This window comes from Lotus japonicus, chromosome 1, assembly GCF_012489685.1.
Source record: "Lotus japonicus ecotype B-129 chromosome 1, LjGifu_v1.2".
NCBI classification, from domain to species: Eukaryota; Viridiplantae; Streptophyta; class Magnoliopsida; order Fabales; family Fabaceae; genus Lotus; species Lotus japonicus.
In genome coordinates, this window is record NC_080041.1 from 92,628,153 (window position 1) to 92,651,833 (window position 23,681).

The 23,681-nt window shown below is 34.9% G+C and overlaps 5 protein-coding genes across 6 annotated transcripts; 1 reads left to right on the plus strand and 4 right to left on the minus strand.

Moving 5' to 3' along the window:
- Positions 1–539: 539 nt before the first annotated feature.
- On the plus strand, positions 540–1,866 carry LOC130727844 (UPF0496 protein At1g20180-like). Its single transcript, XM_057579104.1, has 2 exons — positions 540–623; positions 740–1,866. Exons 1-2 carry the CDS (start codon positions 587–589, stop codon positions 1,780–1,782), a joined length of 1,080 nt encoding a protein of 359 aa, XP_057435087.1. The 5' UTR covers positions 540–586; the 3' UTR covers positions 1,783–1,866.
- A 120-nt stretch (positions 1,867–1,986) lies between these two features.
- On the minus strand, positions 1,987–4,503 carry LOC130727845 (uncharacterized). Its single transcript, XM_057579105.1, has 6 exons — positions 4,222–4,503; positions 4,033–4,081; positions 3,697–3,823; positions 3,106–3,176; positions 2,884–2,956; positions 1,987–2,501 (listed from the first exon to the last, which is right to left on the minus strand). The coding sequence occupies exons 1-6, from the start codon at positions 4,412–4,414 to the stop codon at positions 2,388–2,390; spliced, it is 627 nt and encodes a 208-aa protein (XP_057435088.1). The 5' UTR covers positions 4,415–4,503; the 3' UTR covers positions 1,987–2,387.
- Positions 4,504–8,453: 3,950 nt separating this feature from the next.
- Positions 8,454–12,397, minus strand: LOC130727846 (probable 26S proteasome non-ATPase regulatory subunit 3). The gene is made up of 8 exons (XM_057579106.1): positions 12,179–12,397; positions 11,876–12,066; positions 11,252–11,407; positions 11,029–11,165; positions 10,870–10,924; positions 10,677–10,787; positions 10,254–10,493; positions 8,454–9,321 (listed from the first exon to the last, which is right to left on the minus strand). The coding sequence occupies exons 1-8, from the start codon at positions 12,255–12,257 to the stop codon at positions 8,809–8,811; spliced, it is 1,482 nt and encodes a 493-aa protein (XP_057435089.1). The 5' UTR covers positions 12,258–12,397; the 3' UTR covers positions 8,454–8,808.
- A 1,280-nt stretch (positions 12,398–13,677) lies between these two features.
- Positions 13,678–16,559, minus strand: LOC130727848 (uncharacterized). The gene is made up of 4 exons (XM_057579107.1): positions 16,164–16,559; positions 15,274–15,376; positions 14,273–14,434; positions 13,678–14,070 (listed from the first exon to the last, which is right to left on the minus strand). The coding sequence occupies exons 1-4, from the start codon at positions 16,445–16,447 to the stop codon at positions 13,900–13,902; spliced, it is 720 nt and encodes a 239-aa protein (XP_057435090.1). The 5' UTR covers positions 16,448–16,559; the 3' UTR covers positions 13,678–13,899.
- A 1,968-nt stretch (positions 16,560–18,527) lies between these two features.
- On the minus strand, positions 18,528–22,911 carry LOC130727849 (protein ALP1-like). Of its 2 annotated transcripts, XM_057579108.1 has the most exons (4): positions 22,590–22,911; positions 20,958–21,481; positions 20,631–20,856; positions 19,885–20,553 (listed from the first exon to the last, which is right to left on the minus strand). In XM_057579108.1, the coding sequence occupies exons 2-4, from the start codon at positions 21,471–21,473 to the stop codon at positions 20,309–20,311; spliced, it is 987 nt and encodes a 328-aa protein (XP_057435091.1). In that variant the 5' UTR covers positions 21,474–21,481; positions 22,590–22,911; the 3' UTR covers positions 19,885–20,308. The 2 variants fall into 2 exon arrangements, with proteins under 2 accessions (XP_057435092.1, XP_057435091.1); XM_057579109.1 differs by lacking the exons at positions 19,885–20,553; positions 20,631–20,856; positions 20,958–21,481 and adding exons at positions 18,528–19,359; positions 19,453–19,811 and having other exon boundaries at positions 22,590–22,777.
- Between the last annotated feature and the right edge of the window lie 770 nt (positions 22,912–23,681).

The window sequence follows — 23,681 nt, forward strand, 5'->3', positions numbered from 1 at the left end:
TTTCTTAAATATGAAACGCTTTAATCACTAAATTAATAGTTTTAATTTTGTTTACAATTGAACATTAAAATTATTTTTTTTCACTTTAAATATGATTTGTCTTATATTTTTTATTTAAATTATATTTTCCATTTTAAATAGTTTTGTAAATGTTTAATTTTATATTTTAAGTTGTTCCTTAATTTAAAAATACTTGTGCAACAATTCATTTTCATACTAGTTCATTACAATTTCCATAACTATTCTTTGACTTCAATGATGGATATGATCCCAAAGAAGTGGTTGACCTTCAAGTTTCATGAATTGAAATTGGAAATGAATAAACTGAGCTTGTAGAAGGAGTTGTCTGGGAGAACACACCGTGTGAGATAAGTTAACTTGAGTAATCAAACCCATAACAGAGCATGCTTATCTTTGGTGGTGGTGACTGTCAGAACGGTTTTCGTCTTAAGTTCGTAACTCCTTCCCCAACCAAGAAAACACTCTTTCCCTCTTTCTCTATATATATCCAAACATTATATAGGTTAAAAAGAAAATGAGCAGCATATAAAACTTAATCTCTAAACACTTTTATTTCAGTTAAACGATGACAAAGTGGTTCTCTCTCTTGCAAAGAAAAGCGGGTGAGTTTAATTTCTGCTACACACTTTCTCTCTTGATCTAATATTTATCATCATCTTCCTTTCAATCATTAATTGTTTCAGAAACTAATTATTGGCAAATGAATGCAAAAATGCAGGTAGGTCACGCAAAGAATGTGACAAAGATAGCTTTTCTGGCAAGCCAAACGTAAACAGAGAATACCTGAAAGCATTCAGAACAAAATCTTACGTTGAAATATGCAACAAAGCTCAAGAGCAGAAATCAGACTCTTCCATGTCTTCTCCCCTTACTTCCTTCATGCATCTTACTGAATGTTTGCTGGAACCCCGACAAGAAATTGTGACAAACATGACACGGAGCATGAAGATGCATCATCTTTTGGTGGATTACTTCGAAGCCACCTTAGAAGCATGCCGTTGTTGCGACACAATCCTTGAAGGCGTGCGCCAAACACGGCTTGCCAGTGATAGAATCACAACCATTGTTAAGCAAAGCAAAAGAGTGCAATTTGATGGAAACCAATGTATCTATACAAAGCTTGCTTCCTTTGTATTGCAAGATAACCCTTTGTCCAGTGTAAGCTTCGGCGACATCCATGAAAGATACATGTTGCTCCTGCAAAGACTAAATTCAAAGAGAGGGAAAACCCAAAGAAGATTAATAATTAAGCGGGTTTGCAAGAAGGTTGGAAAAACAGGTCTAGTCATTTTGCAAAGTGCTCTTGTGGTGGCTTCACTAGTCGTTGCTTTCCATAGCATAATTGGGATTGTTGTTGCACCCTGTATCATGGGTAGTTTTTTTGGTTTCATGAGGAAGAGATTCAAGTGGGTTCATAAAAGGCAGAGGAGCAGAAACACTTCTGAAGGATTATACCAGCAACTTGATGTTGCTGCTAAAGGGGTTTTTATACTGATCAATGATTTGGATACTATGAGCCGTGTGGTTAAGAGGTTAGACGATGAGGTAGAACATTGGAGAGAGGTTGCTGATATCTGTGTGAAGAATGGCACCAGTTGCAGGGGTGAAATACTAGAGCATGTTGTGAGGGAATTTCATGACCACGAATCTAGCTTTGTGGATATGTTGGAAGAGCTTGAAGAGCATGTCTATTTGTGTTTTCTCACCATAAACAGATCTAGAAGACTAGTTATGGAAGCTATTACAGAGGAGCAACATTAAAATAGAATTTGACACCACACTTTTCCTTTCTTCCTTGAGAAAAAAGTTTTAGCGGCACATGAGTTAAGTTCAATAAGAAGCTTTTACTTAAGAGAGGAAGGTTTCAGTGACTAAGTGTACCTGAAACTCATATCCCCCTTAAACTTTCCACCCTAAATTACTTCTTTTATTCCTAAGAAAGCTATGATACTCTTGTAACTCAAATCAGGAAGTGGCCACAAGTCCATTATATTATTAACTAATATTGTTCAAAAGACTTTAGAAAAATAAATATAATAAAATAATACAATACAATAAAAAACAAGAAAACAAAAACCCCAAGAACGGTCCTCTAGTAGCCCCAATATCATGAGCTTCTTAGTAGCTCATGAATTTGAGATATTAATCTAATATGACCCTTCCACTTGGCATGTACCAATATCACGGGGTAAGAGGTTTCTCAGCATCTTCACCTAAAGCTCTCTCAATTTCATTCAGTTTTTAGCATTTGGCACCCGACTAAATGAAGCATCACAAGGGAAAATCAAGCAATTACTTCAATATGGCACAGTGCTTCTTACAGAGTCTCTTTCAAGGGGCAATCACAGGGCACCAAATGCTTTAGATCAATTGGTTCCCCTCGCTTTCTTGTACTCCTGAATGCTGACAAGGGAATCCTTGACCTTGAGCCAATCAGCTGGTTTTGGCATGACAATAGCAATGTATCCTTCTCTGTCAGCCTAAATGTTGACAAACAAAAATTGATAAGGAGAATAAGAAAAACAGATAGAAAAAATGTTCAGTTTTATTGCTAAACAATGTTATTTATAGTTTATGCTGAATCTTCAATTGCAAATAAATAAATAAATCCCTATTTAAGTAAGTGCTACAAGTTCATTGACGGATTAAATTAGAAAAGGTAACAAGATTATTGGGACAGACTTGATTAAGACGCAACTCAAACATATTAGGGTGTTATTGTAAAATTTAGGATGGAAAAGACACGCATGTTTCTAATTCTTCATTGTAATATTAGAACTATCACTCCAGTCACAAGGAAGGTCTATCTATGTTATCCCAGCACAAAAACATCAGACTGGATGAGACTTTGGTTATGCTTACCAAAACATTAAGCAATTCTGGCTGCTTGATTAACTGTTGATTCACTTCCAAAAGGGAACCTTTCACACAACACCTATAAATAGTCACCACAAGTTAAGCTATCAAAAAATTTAGAGGTTATACAGAAACAAGGAGTTCGTGATTATTAAAGCATACAAATACACAAGAAAACATACAAAATAAACCGAAGATTGCATGAGTGTAATATAATAGAGAACATACCTCACGATATAAGAATAATTTTTTGTAGAAATTTTACACAAAGCCGAGTTGGACTCAAGGTGTTGTGCATTCTGCATAAAGATACATCCTGTATTAATTACACAGAACAACAGAAAAAACTATTTAAAAAATAAATATTTTGAACTCACAAAATTTCAGCAAACAATACTATTGTGAGTCATGAAGCATCGAAGCTTGCCTCAATGGTTTATTACCCAATCACAAACAAAAATAAAGATAAACCTTGCAATAGATAAGGACAGACTCTGCATTTTCGTGAAGATGGAAGTTTTGAACTAAATCCATTCACAAAGATAGTCATATATTATACAACATCATTCAGCAGTAGGTCTATTTCACAACAATAAAAGTAGTAAAGTAAAATGTAAGCATATTAGGAACTGGCGTTTTTCATTCTTCAATCTTCACACGCATATAAAAGTCTTATGGTGACGCAACACCGGCCTGGCTATCCTTTTGGTTGTGTATATACTATATACTTATGCATGTATGGATACAATTCAACCTAAACATGACATATGTTCATTTGGGGCTGGGTTACAATTCAGCATTCACTTTGAGATAAAGTACCTTCTTCCGCTTTCCAGTGACCTTCATCCCGCTACGATCAGACTTTCCAACATTGAAATCTACAGCTGTGATTCCACCTTCATCCTTGAAAGCAATATGGGAAGGCGCCAACCCGATCACGCACAACCTACAAGATCATAACAACAGATACAGAAAAATAAATAACACTAAAAAGGAAAATGCTAAAAGTTACAAAACTAAACTCAAGAACTGGAAATTTTCAACATAATATGTAGCAGTTACATTACATTATATGATTAACTTTAAGTAGCAGAGCCTCAACATCATAAGAATGATAAGTGCAACTCTGCAACAAACAATTAAATTATAGCATACCCATTGGCGTGCCGGTAAATGTAATGATCATGACCTGGCTTCGTAAAATCTGGAAATCAAAATAACAGACCAATGAAGAAACATCATCGAGTTTCACTTCAATAATTTATTAATTAACTGAATTGAAATTGAGGAGGTTTAGGGTTTATGAAAAAAAAACAATGTAAAGGTTTCAATTGGAGGAGTTACCGAGAGCGAAGTAAGAGACAAAGTTGGTTTCAACGGCGGAAGGAGGAGTGAGGGGAAGTTCATCCACGTTGGGGAGTAGAAGCTTCTGTAACTCTGCTTCTTCATCTTCCTCGTTTCTCTGTTGCGGTCGTTCGATTTCTGAACATTTGGATTCGTCGACGATGATCTGGTCCGTGTTTATGGTCGACGACATCTTATTTTTTATTTTAAGTTAAAATGAAAAAATAAAAGTACAACAATCACACTTGACACTTTAGAACTTGCTACAAGTAGGTTATACTCGCAGTTACTTGCTAGATTCTCATAGGATTTGCCCTCTGATTCTGATTCTGTTCAGTTAAGTCTGATTGGGCTTACCTAACTTGTTTTGGTTCATGGGCTTCACACACTTATCTTAGATGGGCTATTAGTGACAAAAAAATCACCATTACTTATTCTGTCCGGCTAGTCCGGCAGATCTAATGAACTCGTCAAATCCAATAGAAAAAATGCGGGTTAGATGATGAATTTTATTGCAATCAATCATCTTTATATCGGATATCAGATTCAATAATATCCATCATACCCAACCCGAAATCCAAACAAATAATAATATATTATTTAATATATATTTTTAAACATTTTACCTAACCTCCTACATGTAAAATCTAAAACCCTTGTTTGTAGTTTTTTCTTGTTGTATGGAAGTTGACAGTTATGATTTTATGACGTCGAGTGACTTCGTACCTCTCCTGACCGAGAAAAAGAAGTTCCAGAGGCACCTCAGACCGGATTCTATAGCTTCATTCCTTTATTTTGTTTGTAGTTATTTGACATGTTGGAGAATTGAGACATCTAAGATCAAAGTGGTTATGTCATTGTCGTATTGATTAACTTGATTCAATTGTCCTACTTTTTTATGGTATTTGGCTATTTGCATTTATGTGTTACTATTTCATGTTGTTTCACATTGTTTTCTTAACTCTTCTTTTTATGTTATTTGTTACTATAACAAATTTACCAACTTTTTCTAAATTATTTTTTCAATTTTTCAAATTTTTTCAACATTCCAGATTTATTATTATTTTAATATAGCGATTCAGTCAATCTGTCCAAACCAACCCAAACATTGTCGGATTGGGTTAGTTCGGATTTGAAGGTTAAAATTCGGGAAATCCAACCCAACTCAACCCAAACAGTTTTTGATTGGTTCAGATCCTGATTGGCCTGAAAATCCACCCAATTCAACCCATGTGCAGCCCTACTGTTCATAATAGATTTTGCAGTTCAATACAAAATATTATTAACCATTCATGTGTTGTCATGTGATAATTAAGCATTTTTTAATCATAAACACATGTGATAATTAAGCATTTTTAATCATAGTCATCCATGATTAAATACAATATTCATTATCTATTCCTATGACACATGCCCCAGATATATAAATATTAAAAGAGTAAAGTACACTCACCCCTCTCAAGGTTTGTTAGAATTACACTCCACCCCATTCTTGTCCAAAATTTACACCCCACCCCATTTTATAGAGGCAAATTTAGTGACGAAAAATATTCTTCATTAATAATTAGTTATTATTTAAATTGTTAATCAATAATTTCAAAAAATATTTTCAATATAATCCAATAAATTTAAAAATGAAAACATCACAGTCCTCCTCATTCTCTCAATCACGTTCTTTCTCCGTAAATTCACAATGCAAATTCTGCAATAGCACACCTGACCGGTTTACAAACCATATCTCGAACATAGTGAAACATGCTTGTGTTTTCATATTTGGTAATAATTCAATTTTAATCAAAATAATCTCTTTATACCTCCAATTTTCAAAATTGGATTGTAGACCCAAAAAGCAAGACAAATGGGTGAAGAAAATAGAGAAACAAAATTAAGAAATATGAAGTGGATCGGAGGTTATTAGAACCCAACGATGCGGTGGAGCACCGTTTTTAACAAAATCCAACAACATCTTAAACCAACAGAGCGTTCGCTCGCAACTTAAAGGGGGTGAAGTTCACAAGAAGTAGTTGAACAAGTGGCTTTGGGAATGTGCGATTCACGTTCTGGGGTTCAGGTCGCAACAAAACTTTGAGGTATGGTGGTGCCATAGGTTTTCACATTCTGGGACGGTGGTCGTCGTGTTAAAGGGAGCAAAGACTTGGTGGTGACCGTTTGTGGTGAGAAATATGATTTGGAGATAGATGAGACGTGGACTTAACAGACAGCAGTGACGGATCCAGAAATTTTATATCGTGGGGGCAATATACAAATTTTTTATCACAACACAAAAATTTATAACATATAAATTATAAAATATCACTATTAAAGATAAAAAAAAATTAGAATTCACCAAATAGTATATATGTTTTACCAACTTAATATATTAGTTTGAAAGCGTGATGATTATAATAAAATTACCTTTCCCAGACCCATTTGTGGCCAAATAAAAATTGTGAATAATATGTTGTTGATACATAAAACACACCTCCGTTTAAGAGATACAGGAATAGAATAGAGAGAAATAAGAAATGTGATAAATGATGTAATACGAGTGAAAAAAGGAAATAGGAAGAGAATATAAAAAGTGAAAATGAAATGAAAGAAAAAATGAAGTGTGAATAAATTAGTACTTAAAAATTGTAGTCACCTAACCTCAAAAATTGTGAGTTTGTGACTAATTCGTTTTATTAAATAAAAAACATGGTAATCTTTTTAAGAAACATGGCAAGTTAAGTGGAACTTGAAGGGGGTACTTACTACTTACTGTAAGCTTAAAGTTCAAACTTATGATTGGATGCAATATGAGTGCGTGAGAGCATTTGTAAGTATTTGTTGGGGGCAATATATCTTAATACTAATGTTATTAATGTTTTTTATGGAAATCAGGTGGGGGCATTTGCCCCACCCTTGCCCAATGTACATCCGTCGCTGACAGACAGAGTGGATTGTTTTTTTAAATTTAATTCAGTAAAATTATTTTCATAAATTCATGTATGATAGTGTATATGCATTAAACTTATTTAAATTTTAACTAATTAGTAATTATTTTTTATTAGTGACGAATTGTTTTCGTCACTAAATTTTGCCTTTATAAAAAATGGGGTGGAGTGTAGATTTTAAAAAAGAATGGGGTGGAGTGTCATTCTTGCAAACCTTGAGGGGAGTGAGTGTATTTTACTCATATTAAAACGAAAATTCTATATTTATATAATAATAAAGGGAACAATTAAAATGAGTGTAATATCTAAATTGTTTAATTTAATTTAGTGAATAATAGTATCCATTCGCAACAGAGTTTCACTGATGGGGAAGGTTGAGCTATGTGAAGAAGGCCACGACACAAGAGAACAAAGTGAGGGAGGAGAGCACGGTTGAATTATGTACATATGGAAGTATGATTCCAGCCCTCATCGTCATTGGCGGAAGGGGAGTGTTACACGACAAGGATGGGAGGTGGATCACAGGATTTGCAGCGTCCTGGGGCTGTGGTGGTGATGTGTTTGCAGCAAAATTAGAAGCTCTGTGCGCGGGCGTTTGGCATGTGTGGTGGACTTAGGATTCCGGAAAGTGATGTGCTTCTCAGATTGCGGAATTAGTGATGGGTACGCAGGAGGTGAATTCGTATTGGCAACGATATGCAATTCAGCACGTCCGGAAGTTGCTCTGTCGTGATTGGCAAGTGACTGTGAAATATATTGCGCGAGAGCGGAATATGGTGGTAGATGCCTTGGTGAAATATGCGACTAGAGTGAGGTGTGGGTGGCAAGTTTGGAAACTCCCTCCAGCGAGTATTGTTCCCCTGCTTTGCAGGGATGTTCTAGTTTAGCTTTATGTTATGTTGTTAATCTTCCGTTGTAACAAAAAAAAAATTATTAATTTATTTTAAAAAATTATAAAATTGCTTGTTTGTGCATCGTACGGATTCATAGTAGATACAAATAGGTGGTCGGTTCAAGTTTAACATACTAATTCCTTCTAAATAATATCTAGGATGAGATTGATGTGTGATGAAAAGAAACCTCGTAATTTTCGACCAAAGAAGTAAGTAATGAGGAAGCGGATCCATATACCACTTGTAAGAGCTTGGAGATGACGACCGTTTGGCTCATTTGTAATGCTTGGTTAATAGTAAAAAATCTTAACCTAGTGTGGCGCAAGGTGTATCACAAAACGGTTAACAAATCTTACTGCAATCTTCTACCTTACTTTCAATTAAACCTTTTGAAAGGGAAAGATACAAAAGAAACCCAATAAATATGACGAAGAACAAAAATAAAGGAGTAACGATGTTTGGTAGAATGAACTAAATACAATCACACACAAAGGTATAAACTAAACGAGATGATTAAGAAAACTAAAAAAAGATTATCATGTTAAGAGAACACACGGTAATGTAACTGAATCATGCTGTCAAGAGATGGTCTTCAACCCCATATCTCCTCCATAAGAAAAGGAGAGTCTCATCTGACTGCCTAGGAATGTATCGCTCAGATAGAAAAAAAGATTATCATGACAAATCCTTCAGAGTAGAACATTCAAATAATAAAACTTCAGAGCAGAATGGAAACAAACTGTAAAGAAAGACCATTATCAGAAGTCGTCATCATCCTCCTCTGCAATATGCTTAGCTAGTTCTTGCTCTTGCTGTTGCCTCTCTCTCCTCTTCTCAGCACTTTCCTTTTCTTTGTGTGTGTTCGGCGGAAAACGCAGGGCTCGCACAGCCTCATTGTGCATGTTAAGACAAAAGGCAATCCTAGAATTGAAAGCCAACTGAGGCTCATTGGTGGAGTAAATATCTCCAGTTTCCTTAGAGACCATCCAACCATTTGCATGATCCAATGTAGCATCAATTGCCCCATCACGGATAGCCTTTGATACAATGCTCTCAGCATCAGCAACGGGACTTGCAGAGTTCAACCTCAATTTTCTAGCAACATCTGCCAATGAGATGCGGGAGTATGAGATGCTGATGTTACGTAAACCAGTCCTGATGACATTGTGCCGCAGGCGTACAATCAAATTATGAGTTCCGTCTGCATTGAAGGTGGTAGCGAATTTGTCTGCAATATTCCTAAAAAGCTCCAAGTCTCCAATCCTGACAGCCTGAAATTCCACAACATAAGTAGTATCACTACCACAGAGAAGTTCAGCAAATAACATTACTATGAATATAAATAAAAAAAACTAATTATGATAAAAATAGAGAATTTATCAAAGATTGAACAAAGGCTCAACAAATGCATAAAATTGTGTTTTGATACAGACCCTAGTTTTGCGAGATCTTGACCACTAACGATGACCTTGAGCTATATTAAAAACATAAGGAGAAATACAAGGGAGTTTTCAGTAAGAATATTTTTTGTTTAGAAACAATCATCACTGAAGTGGTTACATATTAATATCATTTTCAACATCGTTTACCGGTTAAGAGGTCAATAGTTCCAATCCTATGTACCCAAAATTTATTGTAACTGTAAAAGAGAAATAAAAGTTTCATATTTGGTGGTTTGCACATGTATAGAGAGGATTTGTAAAAGCACCGATAAGAAGGATGGATAAGATAGAAGATAGTCAAATAGTTATATTTAGAGAGAGACAAAGAATAATAATACATCAAACTAAAAAGAGAGATTTAGATTTAAATGGCCTATCATTAGACTTGATTCACGACAATTCATTATGGTAATCCTTGCAGCAGACCACGCATAGTAGGAAAAAGGATTTGGTCATTGTTGGGAATCACTACACATACAATTTATCCAAGTTTCTGTTATTTGATTTCCCTCTTTATAATTTCTAAAAGTAGAGTGATTCCCGAATTAGAATAAAATGGCTAAAACATTTCCAAGACAAAAGAGTGGAAGGCACGCAACCTATCACCACATGATGAACAAACAGGATGTCTAAATTTATAATTATACAAAATACAGGAGTTCAATTGTTGTGATTAAGAGAGATATAGGGAGGCTGAATAAATTACAATGACATTAGAACTAGGTAGGAAAATATTTCATTTGGATCATAAGTGAACTTACATTAGTAAGCTCAAAGTAAGGCCTCAGAGCATTCTCCATTCCTTTTTGCATAAAGACAGTCCGCTCAGGTATTTCTCCCAGCAGTAAACGCACTATCACAGCCCACTTGTTACATTGAATTCGGAAACCCCGTGCTGCAACTGGAGCTTTCCGAGCAGCTTGCAGAAGAGATTCCTTCGCATCGGTGTACTCCAACTGAATCGTCCGAATCTTCCCAAGGTAAAAGAGATAGCGACAGAACTGACAAAAATATGGACAAGTGAAGGGAAACGAATTAAAAAAAGACTTTTAACAACAATCAACTATAATAGATACAAAATTATAATACTTAATCAGTAAATGATTCAGCATTCCCACAGAGATTATCTACCATTGATATTGAAACTTTTTTTTTCTATGCTTAGGTTAATAAAACTACCATACCTGCTGGTTTGAATGTGCTTCAAACCGTGGAGCCTTAGATCTTAACTTCTCCGCCTGATCATATAGATTGTAGTGAAGGTAGTTGCGAAGTAACAGGTTAAGAAGGGTTTCCTGCATTGCATCAACAGGTAAGTACAACAGCATAAGCCTTTACTTAAAAAAACCTCTGTGTAAGTTCTAAGATGAAACAAACCTGACCCAACTCATCATGACGCAGGGTGGCAATCCGGTGCAAAGCAAGGAGATTGCTGAAAAGATGAAACACAAAGTTTTGTTAAAATGTGTTACTTAAAAATAATTGAATTTTTAACAATTTTGATTTGTTTAATACATAGATAAGCACCACACTCACCCCCGAATTTCAGCAAGATCACCCGTGAGCTCATAGCTATAAGAATAGTAAAAATACAGTCTGGATGCAATAACATCAACAGTTCTTCTGTTCACGTTCTTCAGCCAAGCAACACTAGCTGAGGAACAGGCTTTGGCCTGAAACGAAAAAATAGAGCAGCTTAAGCATATATAATCAGTTAATAGTTGGTGCAGCAAAAAAATACAAGTAAGATGGAACTGACCTCATTGTATCTTTTCTGATCAATCAGAAAAAGTAATACAAGAAGGTAAGAGTAGATTTCTAGCTCAGGAAGCAAATGTTTGGCCGGTGTTTGAATAGCAGAAGTTGCTTGAATAGCAGAAGTTGCAGCATCCACTTCCATCTCATGATCATCCTCCTGTGTAATCATTCAAAAAATTCATGACTTCAAAGACCATTCAATACACAGTAAAAGCATAGCAAGGAAACAATCCAACATTTCCCAGGTAAATATAGCCACAAGAGAGAGAGAGAGAGCATCAAATAATGTGCTTCCACCCTCATCAAGTTCCCACTCGTAAAATTATATGAATCTTCCACACATGCATAGCTAATCAGGGTCAATATCTATCAAGTTATATACTTATATCAGTTGTGCCATGGGAAGAAAATGGGGTAAATTGTGCATTCGAGTTTCGACAATAGACCTAAGTGACTAAAACATATACTTTCTATAGAGGAATAATTCATTCACATCAGCCAAAAACACCCAACTATATTCATCCCCTTCATACATTAAATTACAATAAGCAGATGACAAGTGCAAAATTGAAATCTGAAACTATTTTCAACAGCAACAGCCCCTGAATCTAACAATGGAAGTTACCTTGGGAAGATAAGCAGACAATTTGGCATGAGCCTCAGAACCGGGAGTGAGAACATGATCGAGAAAAGACGAGATAATCGAAGCAGTCAATTTGCGCCTCAATTGAATTGTGAGGCGAACAGCACGCGCAATTCTCCGAACTTCTTTCGAGTAAGAACCGGTCTCAATGAGTGAAGCTATCTCCTTCAAATCTGCGATACCCAGATCAAAAACCAAAAAGTTAATTTCAGTAGAAACGATGATTTGACAGAAATTTGAAACGGTTAGAGTAGTAGTAGTTGAAGGAAGATTCAAGATTCTTACGGTGCAGAGTAGAAGGAACAGGCGTCGAAACCGAGTTTGAAGGCGTTGAGCGATCCTTCATCTCAAGATCTTGAGTCATCTTCGATGAAATCGATTGAAATCCCAGCAAACCCTAACTCTGATCTACAAAGTAAAGTAATGAAAACTGAAGAAGCAATAAGAAGGAAGCAATCGGTCACTCAGTAGGCACACATGTTTTCTCTCTCTCTCTCTCTGAAGGTTAAAACGCATCGTTTTTTCGTGTTGATAAAGAAAATGATTTTATTTTTAGTTATGGGCTCTTCTTTTCAATATTTTCTAGAAGCCCGTTTATTGTTTGCTGAATTAAGGGGCTACTTAATGGGCTTTTTCATGGTCCGTTAGAAAGTGGTGTGCCACATTCTACATGTTTATCAGATCAGTTGATATTTACCTCTCCGGTCAATATTATAAGAAAAAAAATAAATTTTTAAATTCATTTAATAAATGATGTATCTAGTAGATAATGATGACTAAATACATCATTTATTTAATGAATCTAAAATGTTTTTTTTTTGCTTATAATAGTGGTCGGATGGTGTATTATTCAAAAAAAAAAATTAAGTTTAATGACTATTTACCAATTCAACCGTCCTGTCCCGTTTTCTTGTAACTATTCTTAAAAGTAAAATTGATGTCAAACTAATTTTGGTAAAGTGAATTTCAAAAAAAAAAAAATTGGTAAAGTTTTTTATTATTATTACTTTTTTGAACGATGATTAAAAATATTCAGATGGGAAAAAAACATAAAAGGGTGTAAATTGTTATATCGTTTTATTAAAATGTTACCAGACACACTATTATGCGCCTGACAAATAATTTCTACATTTAGTTCCTTTTTTAAAGTGGAACAACTTGAATAAATTAAAAAGTTGAGCACTTTTGTTCCCCTAAAAGATAGTTAAACCAATGACAAAAGAACAATAGTGTGAGTTGCTTGCTACTTTGTTTTTCTACATCATTAAGGCTATTTATTTTATTTGAGTCCATGATGCATAAAAGCTAGGCATGGAGTAGTTCATTTTGCTTTAATTGTGACTTCAAATTTAGCTTGGAGACAATCTTTGCTATACATTAAGCTTGAACATATCTGTTTTATTTTTGTGAAAATTCACTACACCATCTTCTCATTAGTTATTGGCTCCTTTAGCCTTAGAACCCATTTGCTATTTGAACTAAAGGCATGTGACTTTGTAAGAAGGCTAAAACTTGAAAAATGCTTATGGTATTGACCACTACACAATCTTCTCAATTTTGTTATTAGCTTAAACATTGTTGATTATATGAATTTCTTGCAATGAACATCATAGGCTAGTAAAAAAAGCTGTAAGGTAGCTGAAATGCAGCTTCAAACAACTCAATGAACCTTAATGCATATCATATGCTAATTTGCACAAGATTGAATAGAAGAGAATTGTCTACAAACACATCTTAATTTTGTAGCATGGAGCAGCTGTTTGTGCATTGCATAGATCAAATACTAGTATATAACACGTATTTTTCTATTCATATATGCAAGGTATCTTAATACATTTTAATACTTCAATTCAATTATTGCATTTATTGGCATCAACACCTATCAGACAGTGAGTACATTCTTTAGATTCCTTAATGGCATCAACACCTATCAGACAGTGAGTACATTCTTTAGATTCCTTAATGGTAAAGTGCGGATGCAACTAAACTTCATAGACCTGCACTTTTTACAAGAAGAAGTGAAGGGATTCTTCATTTTTTACATTTTTCTCCGCCCCAACCAACGGGTCAATGATCTTCTTCCAAGTTTTGTAGTCAATGGAGTCTCCTACATCAGGCAACAAGAATCCATTGACATAGAAAAAGGGTGTTCCGTAGACCCCTCTTGAAGCAGCATACTGTATTGTCAAAGAAACTTACAATTAATCAAACTTGAAAAATGTACTAGATTGAAAGATGAGCATTATTTACATGCTTTTTCATGTCTTATAGAATCAAGATAAGATAACAATAATTAAACACAAGTTCCAAATCCAGTTATATTCTAATAAACAAAGCTAATCTAAGCTCAACCTAAAAAGATACCACATTTTGTCTTACCTTAAACGAAATCCTGGTCTGATGATCGGTTTTTGAGTCATTGAAGCCATTCTTTACGGAAGTATAGAAAGAGCTTCCAATTACTTCTGTTGCAGACTTAACAAACTCCTCTTGAATAGAAGCCCTAGATAAGTTCCGTGTTTGAGCACCATAGAATTTCTCCTGTTAAATGGTATGCACTGGTGAGCCATCAAAATTGAATAATTTTTTTCATAGAAAGATTGCATCCTTAGTGTGCATTTTCTTCTTAAGTGAAATATAGAAGAAACAAAATCACCATGACATCAAAGTAAGGTGTATAGTGTATACAATCTTAAGACAGATAAATATGATTATACAAGTAGCCCTGTTGCTTTTCCTTAAATATTTATAACAGATATGAGTTATAGTAACACAAGATACTGCAGAATAATGGAGAGTAAATTGTAAAGAACTGACCCAACAATTTGAATGATTTAGGCAACAGTTTCTCAACTACAAAAGTTCACCAGAGAAACTTCTCATGGTGTGAACCCACACACAAAATTTCCCCAAGAATCAGGCGCAGAGCTCAACCAACACATGATTGAAACGTAGGCTATTTGAACAAAACAAGCAGAAAGAAAGCAAAGGGAGTGAAAAAATTATAGAAGAAAATAATTTTCCATCTTCTGGCTTGGGTACAATAAGAACAGGCAAGAGATTACCATTTTCTACAGTCTAGTAACAATCCCAAATTAATGCATATAAAAATATATTTATGGTATAAATTGGTGCAGTCTGTGTGAGTGTGCATAAAAGGCTAATTCAAGCTGGTCCACACTCCAGCAAATGACTCAAAAATAAGTAACCTGAGAGCAAAGTGGAGAAGTAAAACTAAAAATGACAACCAACAATGAGGAGTTATAAGAGCTGAGAACCGCTAGAGTAGCCAAGCAAATGGCAAAAGCTTCAGGCCAATATGTATCATATTTAACCAATGCAGCAAAATAGAAATTGATTGTGAATCTGGAAATATTAACCTGGTCCTTGAATAACAACTCCAGCAAGGGGAATGTTGCAGAACTATTCAATGCATTCACAACATGTAAAGCTCGAGATGCAACATAAGCATTGTCATGGTAACTGCAATTTCCAGAATGAAAAAAAAATTATTTCCAATACACCACATATATATATGGAATGGCTTTTGAAGTCATCATACAGATAATGTATAAAATATGATCTACTCTACCGATCTAGCAGACTCATCTATCATTGCTGAATTTCAGAATTGAACACGATTACATGATTCGAAAGATGAGAGGTTCCTATGTCTTCCAAGTGCTCAAAAGAATTTTCAATTCAAGTATTCAAGAATAAGACAACTGAAGCAAAAGAAATCAAGCCTAGCAACAGCAACCATTCCAAGCCAAGCACAAGCCATGTGATAGATTGGTGTTTGGTTCTACCATTAAGAGCATCATAATCACTTATGGGGAGAAACTACAAAGTGGAGTTACCGCGCTTTTGGATTCCGTGTCCGCCATGAGTCCAAAGGCGCCATATCTCCCACAGAACTAAAACTCAGACAATTTTGCAAAATTTCTTACTATAAAAGATAACTCTTCTTTAGAAATCAATATATAGAATGTTTGAATCAATTCTGGAACACATAAGCTCCTCTCCAAAATTGATTATAGCTTCAGAATCAATTCTAGAACTTAGACCTGAAAGCTTGAAGTTTGCACTTGAATGACTTAAAAATCAAGAAGGTTGATTTTTGCTTCACTAATTATATAATTTAACTACCAAATTAGATTATAAGATGCAAAAAATAGAAACTACAGAAGACATTAAAAAATAGATTAAAAATCAAAATCCATTTTTAGAAAGAAGAAGAAGAAGAAGAAGATAAAGTGTGAGGACTAACGGTAAAGGGAGAAGGTGAACAACGAGGGAAACGCCAGAGCCATAGTCATGAAGAGCTTGTTTGAGAGGTGGCCAGGAATCTCTGCTATCTGGGCACAAAGGATCATAAAACGCTTCGATCAAAATCGAGTCGAAATTGAAGGAGCGGCGGTTCAGGTAAACGAACCCATCCGGTTTCGCCGGCGGTATGTAATCAGCGCCGGCCGGTGAGAAAATCAAAACCTGCAACGCAATAAGTAATTGCAGTATCAGTATCACCGTCGCGTGGTTCGGTGCCACCACCATCTTTCACTTCCACTTTTTCGCTCCACTATCTCAGTCCTTGCGAATGATTATTGAACAGGTTTATGCACGCTTTTAACGGAGCAAACCAAGTACACCCTCCTGTTTTCCTGATGGAACAAAAAAAAAGTACACCCTCCTGTCATTATAAAAAAAAAAGTTTTTAAATTCATTTAATAAATAATGTATCTAGTCTATAATAATGACTAAATACATCATTCATTTAATGAATCTAAAATGTTATGCTTTGCTTATAATAGTGACTAGCGAGAGAGTGTACTGGTCTAGTGGAGACTACTTTTTTTATTTTTGGTTGTTTATATTTATAAAGGAAATGATAATATATTAATCAAACAAAAAGCAAAAAAGAATAAACTGAGAGGCAAACACACGCAATCACTTAAATTAAAATAGAACCAAAAAATACTTCACATCAGCACCTGACTTAGCTAAGAACACACTATTTTTTGTTGGTTAGTCAATTTAATTATGTTACTTTTTGGTAAATTAATATAATCATAGTATTATGCGTAAGTGAATTAATTAATTAATAAATAAAATACTAATGTTATCAAAATTATAGCTAAGAAAAATATTAACTACTGAATAAAATTTCTCAAATTCCATTTAAAAATAATTTGCTCAAATTTCAAATCTATTTTTTTATTTCAAAAAAAAACGATAAAGTGCCCATAAAAACAGGTTGAGCATCTCCCCGTAGAAGTTTTAATAATAAAAAAACTTCTAATACATTGAATATGGCCGGATTTTAGTACTCCACAAGAAATCACGTATAGTTTTGTTCATTTGAAACTTGAAAATAAAAGGAGAGTGTAAAGGTAAACAAAAGATTAGTTACACTTACAAATAACTCATTAGCACAAATCTCATATCAACAATAAGAGTTTTTTTTTTTTTTGGTCAAACAACAATAAGAGTTGGATACACAATAGTTTATCATTACCAACGAACTACTGTGTATGTTTTTAGGGGTATGTGATTCTTTTTTCTCCCTCTTCATGATTTTTGTTTTTGTTTGTCAAAGATCAATGAAGTTTCATTGAAAAATTGGGCAAAGCCTAAAATGGGAACTGTTTTCTTTTTTTGGTCAACCTAAAATGGGAACTAATTCCCAATACAACGCATGTCAGCTGGGCTTCTACAGATAAACTTGGGCTAGCTCTAAGCCTGCAGGTTTTTTTAATGAGCAAATTCATGGTATACTCGTAAGTCACACCTTTCTGGACTGACCCCTTGGGCCTGGCATTATATTCAAAGAGCCTTGACCTGGTGGGCTCGTGCAGTTGAGTTTCACATCAACTAATCTAATCTAATTCAAATTCAAATATAAATATTTCAAACTCTATACGATAGAAGAAGATATTGACATTTTAAACAAAAAAAAGAAAGAAGATATTGACATATCCTAATTAGCAGTCGCAAATATATATCTTAAGGGCCCGTTTGGTGGCCAGGATAGGATAGGATATGATAGGAAAGCAGGATATCAACAGGATATGATAAGAGCAGGATAGATTGTTATCCTGTCAAGCGTTTGGTGTGCACCAGATAGGATATACCCATATCCTATCATGTGTTTGAGGTGGACTGGATAACAACAGGATATGATAAATATTATACTCAAATGACAAAATTACCCTTTAATGTAAATTAAATGTATATTTTTCCAAAATTATATTTTACACAGTATTTAAAATTAATATCTAAAATTATATCTATAAAAATGGTTTTTGATTAGTTGTATGATATAAATAATTTAATTATTTTCATAAAGGACACTTTTGTTTTATTTCTTGGAAAACAAAAGATATGTTTGATTAAATAGTAGCATAGGCTAAAAACTCTCTCAAGTGACTAACAAAGATTATAACCAACATACAAAAACAAGAGCAACAAATATTATAAACTAGTCCTAATGAAATTGCTCTCTAATAATAAAAACCAAAATAAATAAGTTCAAACAATAATTTGAGACAACATTATCAGCACCCCAAGGCACATCCAAACTTGAAAAGCGCTGGGTATTAAATAAGGATACCACAAACAGTGAAAATATAATGGATAAGTTGAATCATGTGCTTTTTATAAATAACATAAACATCATAAACATCCTCCATCAAAATAAAGTAACATAGCATAAACACCGTCCAACAAAATGGTGTACTATCCGAATGTAATAGAGGAGCAATGTCATCTCCACCCTAGAAATAACATAACAAAGCCAAATAACATAAACATCCAACAAAATGGTGAACTATCCGAATGTAGTAGAGAAGCCAACATAAACAAAGCAAAATAGCATAAACATCTTCCAACAATATGTCATTCTCCAAAGCAATTACTCAAAGCAATTATATCAATGACTTCACAAACTTGAGACGGTCCTCTCCATGACAAGCCCAAAACATGTGCACACGATGAGGCATAGACATTATCTTATCTCCAGCTGCATAACGCTCTTGATCCGTTAAACCCATTTTCAGCAGCTCATCCATGACGCCCCTGGAATCATCAAACATGTCTTTATCAACTTTGAGGCTATTACTAGCCTCAGCCAATCTTTCAGCACTCAATTCAAGCCATTTCCCAAGAGTATTTCCTAATTCAGATATACTATTAGCAATCAGATTTGCTCCTCTGTTTTTTTTCCTTGATTGACTTTCCACAAGGTCATCTTTTCTGCATTGTGATTTATTAACAGATGATGTCGGGGTCATCTCCACTCTAACATCATCAGGAACAGCTTGTTCTTCCTCTTCTTTATCCAATTCCTCAACAACATCTGCAGGTGAATAAGCTAATTTTCCAGTAGCACGATCTTTTCCAAAGGCATAAGCAAGCTTTTCAAGGAGTGGAATCCGTGCATTCCTATAATCTTTTGCATTTGGATGACTCTAAAACAACACAAAATGAAAAGCATTTAATTTATCACAAATACATTGTCAAAGAAAAGAATTCATTAGGGAGGAAAAATTATAAACACTAACCTTTATATACTCATTCCACACATCTTCACTATCCACCTTAATCATCTTCTTCTCATCATCCCAACCAAATCCACTTTGATTTAGCATATCATAAACAACATTATAAACTCCTTTGAGCCTCTTCATTGCAGATTCAATATGTGGTTTCACCTTAATACCACATCCAGGAAACTTCTTCTCTAATTTAGCCTCAGCCGCTTTCAAAGTATTTCCTTTGAATTGTCCATTTTCATATTTTTGACCTTGGTTAACAGCTTCAATCAATATGTCTAATAATGCTTCATCCTCATCATTAGACCATTGTCTACGATCTCTCTTTCTCTTGTTGTTTTGCTAGATGCTGCTTTCAGAGTCCATTCCTATGAGATACTCAAACTTTTATTAAACATATTTCAAAAAAATAATTAAGACATAATGCATGAGTATGTCATAGGCAAACACAATGACACAAATTCCATAATGTAGTGCAATAAATACAAACAAACAAACAGATGTCATAGTTCATTATCAAAGTACACAAACCAAATACATAACCAAATTTCCAAAAACATAACAGACAAGAGTACACCATAAACCAGCAAAGTAACTCAAATTCCAAAATTTATGACAAAAAATACAAACAAATGCATGTCCTAATTCATATTTCTAGTAGCAACCCATTCATTCCACATCTGTGTAGCTAAATTTTCTCTCCAGGCAGACCACTCCTCAGTTGTCTCAATCGTACTAATAGGATCATTATGTGCCACATCCTCATTGTGTAATTGTGCTTCAAGTTCCAAATCTAGTTGTGCTTCCAATGGGTCGATAGACATTTCTCTTCTAATGAAATTGTGTAAGAGGCAACAAGCAATTATTATGTTGTTTTGGACTTTGAGTGAATAAAAAGACCGACTTCTAAGTATTGCCATCGCATCTTTAACAATCCAAAGGTTCTCTCTATCACGTTTCTAGCCATAGAGTGCCTCATGTTGAAGAGCTCTTCTTTACATTGTGGTGTGGATCCACGTTTCCACTCACTGCGGTGGTAACGATAACCTCTATATGGAGCAAGAAATCCTTCAGAGTTCGCATACCCAGCATCCACGAGATAATAGTAACCTATAATAAAATGTGTCAATTTAAAATATTTTTAATTCATATAATCATATAAACTTTGCAATATGCAATGCTTTTACCTGTTCGAACTTTTAAACCATTTCTCTTAGAAATTGCATCTCGTAATATCCTTGAGTCCGATGCAGATCCTTCCCATCCGGGTAACACATATATAAACCTCATATCTCTAGCACATACACCTAGGACGTTGGTAGATATATCCCCTTTTCTATTACGATATCTTGGTTTATCAATTGCTGGAACATTAACTTCAATGTGTGTTCCATCTAGTGCCCCAAGACAGTTCTATAGAAAAAACTCAAATACAAAATGAATATCTTAAAAGAATAATACACAACTATTGACAATGAAAGTCATTTCTTGATCACAATAGGCTAAGATCATACCTTAAACCACTTCCATCTTTCATCTAAACAATCTTCTAATACAGGATCCGGTGCTCTAAGGAGTGATGCATGCACTCGTACAACGCTATTCAACACCTTATTAAAATACATACTAATTGTTTCTCCCGACCGCTTAAAGAGAAACTTTATGACACGATTCTTTGAATGATGTGCCAATATGTGTAGAAACATAGCCACTTGTTCCTCAATTGTGACCAATCCATCCCCTTTCAATTTACCTTCATTACGGAGGAGAGCACATAACAAATTAAAAGACCTAATATCCATACGAAGTTGATCAATACATGTCACATCATCTCGATTGATCAATCTCTGTAATAACTCTCCTCTTAAACCTTCCCCACTTATAGGTAGTTGCCTAAGACAACTATTTTCATAAAACCATTGTGCAGAAGAGCTAACTGCCATTGCAATGGCAAAACAAACCCCCACCATCTGATAGAACGTAGTTTCCATAATTAAATATGTTAACATTCGACGCTGCTTTTGATTCATATTTACCCCTGTTATCAAGACACAATTATGACAAGTATAAACATAGTAAACTATTAATGTGAAGTTTATGGTTCCATAGGGAAAAAATAGCAAGGAAGTTAGTAAAAAAATTACAAGCATAACATAAGGGACATAGATAACTAAATGAGAACTCATCAAAGCTACCACTTAAGCATACATACATAGGTAATTAAATGAGTATACAGATTTGGTATGCTACCATAAATATCTACAATGTTCTATGGAGGGAAAATACTATGTTGAGATCTATAATTAATTAATCTAGACCCTGTGTCAACTTGCAAGTACTCATATATTTATTTTTTGGTAAGCAAAATGTTCATTTAAGGAGGTACTAGGGGTACCTCAACCCAAAAGAAACAAGGAAGAAAGGGGAAAAGAGAATAAAAAAACTCAAAAGACAGAAGAAAGAGCCACCTAGACTACCCCAAAACTCAACAAAATCCTACTGCCAAGAATAGCATGCCATATACAAAGAGTCTATTCTTCCATTTCCATCAGTGCATTTTCCATAGCCTTGTATACCACTTCACCACACTCATTCTTCAATCCTTTAAGTTTTTCGTCATTTTCATCAAATACTACCTGAAGTTATCAGAAATCTAGAATCTATGACTCCACCATTATGAGGAAAATGCGCTTTATGGTTTATAATTGGGCATTCCATTACAAACTGCTTCAATCTTTGCTTCAATCTTATGGATTTATAATAAAACACAAATAGCAGACCCAAGGGAGAAAAAACTGGTACATTAACCGTGAACCTTCAACCATGTTCTTCTCAACATGAAACATAAATTAGGCTACTAAATTTGAAATCAATGGTGGAGAAGAACTCATATATAACAAGATTAAATTTTAAGCTACACCCAGAAATAGAAATTAACAATTTTAACAGCTCAATTGAAAATTACAGCAACTGAAATTTTAGGGTTAGAATCTCATTCATTCACATGGCAACCCAGACCACCATATCAGTTCAATAAATTAGGGAAAATGAAAGAAGAGAGGAAGAAATCGTTTTCCCCTTTATGAAAAACCAAGATAAATAAATAGAAGAAGAAGGAGGACGCAAGAGGAGAAGAGTTGCCATACCTGCAACAGGTGCGTGCGACGGCGGCAACGGCAAGAGCGGCGGGCGGCAGCAGCGAGAGCGGCGGCCAGTAGCACTGGAAGTAGAAGAACGAAGGAGGAGGAGAGTAGGGCTTGCAGAAGAGAAGACAAATGAAACGCGTGAAGAGTAAGGAGAAGAACGTAACTTTTTTTCTTATCCTGTCCGGTCCGTTTCTATCATGTGTCCCCCCTAGGATAAAAAAAATAACTAAAGAGGTAGGATAGGATATGATAAAAGGATAAGCTATCATATCCTATTGGACCACCAAACACTGGATTAAAACAGGATATGATAAGTATCATATCCTATCCTATCCTTTCCTGTTCACCAAACGGGCCCTAAATCTTAAATTTCACCGGATAGAGATGATATGATATCTTTTTTCATTAAATAAAACGTATCAAAAGTTTTATCACTTTCTTGTAAACAGTAAACTGATTCTATACCAATCACATCCTCCCTTGAGAGCGTGACCCCTGGAGTTCAATTCATCATAACATTCATATTCATTCCTTTGCACTTGGTCGTGAAGCTTCATCCAATCCATCAGAGCATTCATATTCATTCAATTCATATTGATTTTTCCTTTGCAACGCACAATTTTAGTCTTCTATTTTGCGAAATATTGTTGTGTAGCTGGTGTTACACATCTCCTATGGGGCAGAAATTTTGGGTTGCTTTTATACTTTCTATACTTTCTATGGGCGGAATATTTTTCATGGTCTACTTTTGCTATTCTTGTTATGAATTCCATCGCCATCTCAGTCGTCTACCGAAGCCTATCAAAGGGTTGTCCTCTTTGCAGTTGGATAAGCTTCCCAGAATCACCGGCAAAGAGTTGGCCCGCGCCACCGAATGTGTTGTGTGCCTTGACATTATTAAGAGCGAGCAGCCAGCTCGACTGCTCCCCGGTTGTAACCATGCGTTTCATCTCCAGTGTATTGCCAAGTGGCTCTCAGAGAACTCGCATTGTCCAATTTGTAGAGCCAACCTTAGATCCTCAACTTCTCAAGAAAAATATTCTCTTCACATAGAAGTCATTTAGCTTCTCCAATTTTTGGGGTTTCTGATTG